Source organism: Hordeum vulgare, chromosome 1H (genome assembly GCF_904849725.1).
Source record: "Hordeum vulgare subsp. vulgare chromosome 1H, MorexV3_pseudomolecules_assembly, whole genome shotgun sequence".
Classification (NCBI taxonomy): domain Eukaryota; kingdom Viridiplantae; phylum Streptophyta; class Magnoliopsida; order Poales; family Poaceae; genus Hordeum; species Hordeum vulgare.
Genome location: NC_058518.1, coordinates 509,272,836 through 509,276,378, shown reverse-complemented (window position 1 = coordinate 509,276,378; position 3,543 = coordinate 509,272,836). Strand labels below are relative to the sequence as shown.

General features: G+C 49.1%; 1 protein-coding gene across 1 annotated transcript; it reads left to right on the top strand.

Moving 5' to 3' along the window:
- Positions 1-401: 401 nt before the first annotated feature.
- Positions 402-2,410, top strand: LOC123420907 (hexose carrier protein HEX6-like). The gene is made up of 3 exons (XM_045107469.1): positions 402-933; positions 1,027-1,464; positions 1,570-2,410. Exons 1-3 carry the CDS (start codon positions 490-492, stop codon positions 2,200-2,202), a joined length of 1,515 nt encoding a protein of 504 aa, XP_044963404.1. The 5' UTR covers positions 402-489; the 3' UTR covers positions 2,203-2,410.
- Positions 2,411-3,543: the final 1,133 nt, after the last annotated feature.

The window sequence follows — 3,543 nt, the reverse complement described above, 5'->3', positions numbered from 1 at the left end:
ATTTGTGGTATTTCTCTCTCCCGTTGCAACGCACGGGCCCTTTTGCTAGTGTAACAAAACTGGCAACCGCGACACAGATAAACGTTTTATATTTCTTTAGGGGGGGGGGGGGGGTGTTATTTCCTGAATAAAAGAAAAACCCTTTCTATTCTTATCTCGTTTCCTACGGGAGGGAAAAGATAAACACAGAATCGGATGCATATATAGGTCCTATTCTCGTATTCTCCCCTAAACCAGGAATATATCCTGTAGAAATCAATAAAGAATCATATGCTATGTGTGTGAGAAGCTGCCGGGGGTATATGTTCCTTTTCAGAATAAACTGTGGTGGAACGCAAAGTTAATCAGCGTGGAACGCGAAGCAATTAAACTTGAGTTCGGTGTGTGCAGACTGTAGAGGCAGAAAGAGAGAGAGAGAGCATCGACCGGGTCGGCAAAAACCTAGGCGGCAAGGCTCACCTTGACACATCAAGGCCGATCGCAGCCAAAATGGACGGCGCCGGTGGTGGCCGCGAGTATGGCGGCAGGGTCACCGCGTTTGTTGCGCTCTCCTGCATCACGGCGTCCATGGGCGGCGTCATCTACGGCTACGACATCGGGGTCGCGGGAGGCGTGTCGTCCATGGAGCCGTTCCTCGGGGAATTCTTCCCAGACGTGTACCGCAGGATGAAGGGCGACTCACGCGTAAGCAACTACTGCAAGTTCGACAGCCAGCTCCTTACGCTCTTCACCTCCTCCCTCTACATCTCAGGGCTGCTCACGGCGGTCCTACTATCGTCGTGGGTCACGGCCAGCTGCGGGCGCCGGCCCTCCATGATTGTCGGTGGCACGGCATACCTCGCCGGCGCGGCGGTCAGCGGCGGGGCTGTGAACGTGTACATGGCGATCCTCGGTAGGGCGCTGCTCGGTGTCGGGCTAGGATTTGCCAACCAGGTCAGAAGTGACAGCGGATTTTAAACATAAAGTTTACATGATTTACATGACGTACATAGATTTGTCTAGACCAAATCTTTTTGATGTCAGCAGGCAGTGCCACTCTACTTATCGGAAATGGCACCCACACGATACAGGGGAGCCTTCAGCAATGGCTTCCAATTCAGCCTATGTCTCGGAGATCTCGCCGCGACCGTCACCAACTATGGCGTGGAGAAGATCAAGGCAGGTTGGGGCTGGAGGCTCTCGCTGGCCTTTGCAGGCATCCCTGCCGTGTTTCTCACTGTTGGCTCCATTTTCCTGCCGGAGACACCCAACATCCTCGTCCGACAAGGAAAAGACCGTCTAGTGGTCAGGGCATTACTACACAAGTTGAGAGGCTTTCAAGCCGTCGACCAAGAGCTAGATGATATCATTGCTGCTAACATTCTAGCTGCAAAGCCGGGCGACAATGGTATGCACATGATCTTGTCACAGCGGCAGTACCGCCCGCAGCTCGCCATGGCCATCCTCATACCATCCTTTGTGCAGGTGAGTCTAAGGGTGAAATGGGATAGGATGTAAAAACATGGCAACCTACCATGCACGGCTAAGAGCATTCATTCTTCTTCTTGTTGTTTTTCTTCTGTGTGACAGCTTACCGGAATCAGCGCCATTGGGTTCTACGCGCCGGTGCTGCTACGCAGTATCGGCGTGGGTGAGAGTGCATCCCTGATTTCAACTATCATCCTTGTTTTGGTCTCATCGGTGTCAACCTTCATATCCATGTTCACCGTCGACCGCGTTGGTAGGCGGACCCTCCTTCTCATCGGTGGCATCCAAATGATCCTATGTGAGGTCCTTATCGGTGCTATCATGGCTATAAAGCTTGGCGATGATGGTGGGATCAACAAGACTTACGCGATCATCCTCATTTTTCTCATGGGTGTCTATGTAGTCGGCTTCGGATTGTCCTGGGGCCCATTGGGCTGGCTAGTGCCTAGTGAGATTTTCCCGTTGGAGATCAGGTCAGCCGGGCAAAGCATCACTGTGGCATTATGCTTTGCAATGACCATATGCATTTCACAGTTCTTCCTGACCATGCTTTGCCAGATGAAAGCATACTTGTTCTTTTTCTTTGCCGGTTGGATCGTGGTGATGACAGCTTTTGTCTACTTCTTCTTACCGGAGACCAAGGGGCTACCGATTGAGCAAATTGGCAAGGTGTGGGGCAAGCACTGGTTCTGGAAGAAGGTTGTGGGGGTTGGCGAGGTGGCTGTGGGCTATTAAGAAGCTCTCAAAGTTGTATTTGTATTTCATGTCCTCCCTCCTATCCAAATAAGTGTCGTGGTTTTAGATCAAATATGTACTAAAACCATGACATTTATTTTGAATCAGAAGGAGTAATATTTTGCGCTTGTTTTTGACTCAGTTGTAAAAGTTACACAAGTATACTATTGTACGAGCAGCTATAATGATAGTGGGTGTTGTTTGTAAACTTGTTGTGCATTTCTTTTAGTTATTGGTAAATTGTTTCGCATATCTTCAAGTTATGTACACTGGTTTTCGCATTCATTACTGACATTTTTGCATTCGTTTATGCTTTTTTTAAATGTACGAATACAATTGAGATAGCACCCAGTTTCCTCCGTTTATGCTATGTTTTCATTCATACCGTACAATCATAATTATACCATTATGTAGTGGCTAGCGAACCAACCAGTGGTTCGATGGTTAAAGGGACATTGGTATTCCCGGTCCATCAGGGTTCAAGTCCTCGTGGTCGCATTATTCCTTAATTTATTTTAGGATTTCCGGCGATGAGCATTCAGTTAGGGAAGACGTTTTCGTCGACGATACGGTGCCTACAATCACATCGTAAATCTCAAGATGATATGATGTCTCATTCCCTCGAAGGTTCTCATAGAGATAGGGCGTGCGTGTGTGTACTCATACGGATGAGTATATGCACATTTATATGAGCGTTTACGTATTTTCTGTGTTAAAAAATGTAGGGATAACTAGGAAATAACGACTAGATAAGAACTAAGCACTTGATTTATATCGTAAGGGCATCTTTAGCTGTTAATTTCTGCATATATCTTTAGCTTCCTATTTTACTTCGTTGAAGGATTTAAATTTGGTGTTTGACGAGACCGACCGGTGATCTCATGGATTAGCCTGCCCTGTGTCTGCCTCTCCGGCGGCCGGTGGTGGGGAGGGGAATCCTGGCGCATCGACTCCGACTAAAGTAGATAGGTAGGGTTTTAGTCCTCGCAGAGGTGGCGTTTGGACGGATGAAGGCGCTTCTTCCTTGAGTTAGACTTCCAGGCTCCGATCCACCTTAGTTTCACCGTCGGGATAGATTGCAAGGAGGAGCTGGAAGATGGGTTGCGAGTTCATGCGTGTCGTTTGTGGACCATGGCGTCCCGGCTACGATATGGGGAAATGATGTAACTGAACATGGACGGTGCTGCCCCAATCCGGTGGCCAGGGATGGAGTTGTGCGAAGTTACAAATTGAAGTCTTGCTCAGCTTTGGTCAGCACCGGTAGCGACGGCGCTTGCGGGTGTAACTCCCCTCCTTAGAGGCAACCCGGAGGTGCTGACCCCCCCCCCCCCCCCCCACCCC

What these genes read in the sequence shown, in the direction of transcription:
- LOC123420907 (XM_045107469.1), top strand. Translation starts at nt 490, where the DNA reads ATGGACGGCGCCGGTGGTGGCCGCGAGTATGGCGGCAGGGTCACCGCG. An exon ending in GGCTAGGATTTGCCAACCAG is followed by an intron (nt 934 to 1,026) that starts GTCAGAAGTGAC and finishes TGATGTCAGCAG; the next exon opens with GCAGTGCCACTCTACTTATC. An exon ending in TCATACCATCCTTTGTGCAG is followed by an intron (nt 1,465 to 1,569) that starts GTGAGTCTAAGG and finishes TCTGTGTGACAG; the next exon opens with CTTACCGGAATCAGCGCCAT.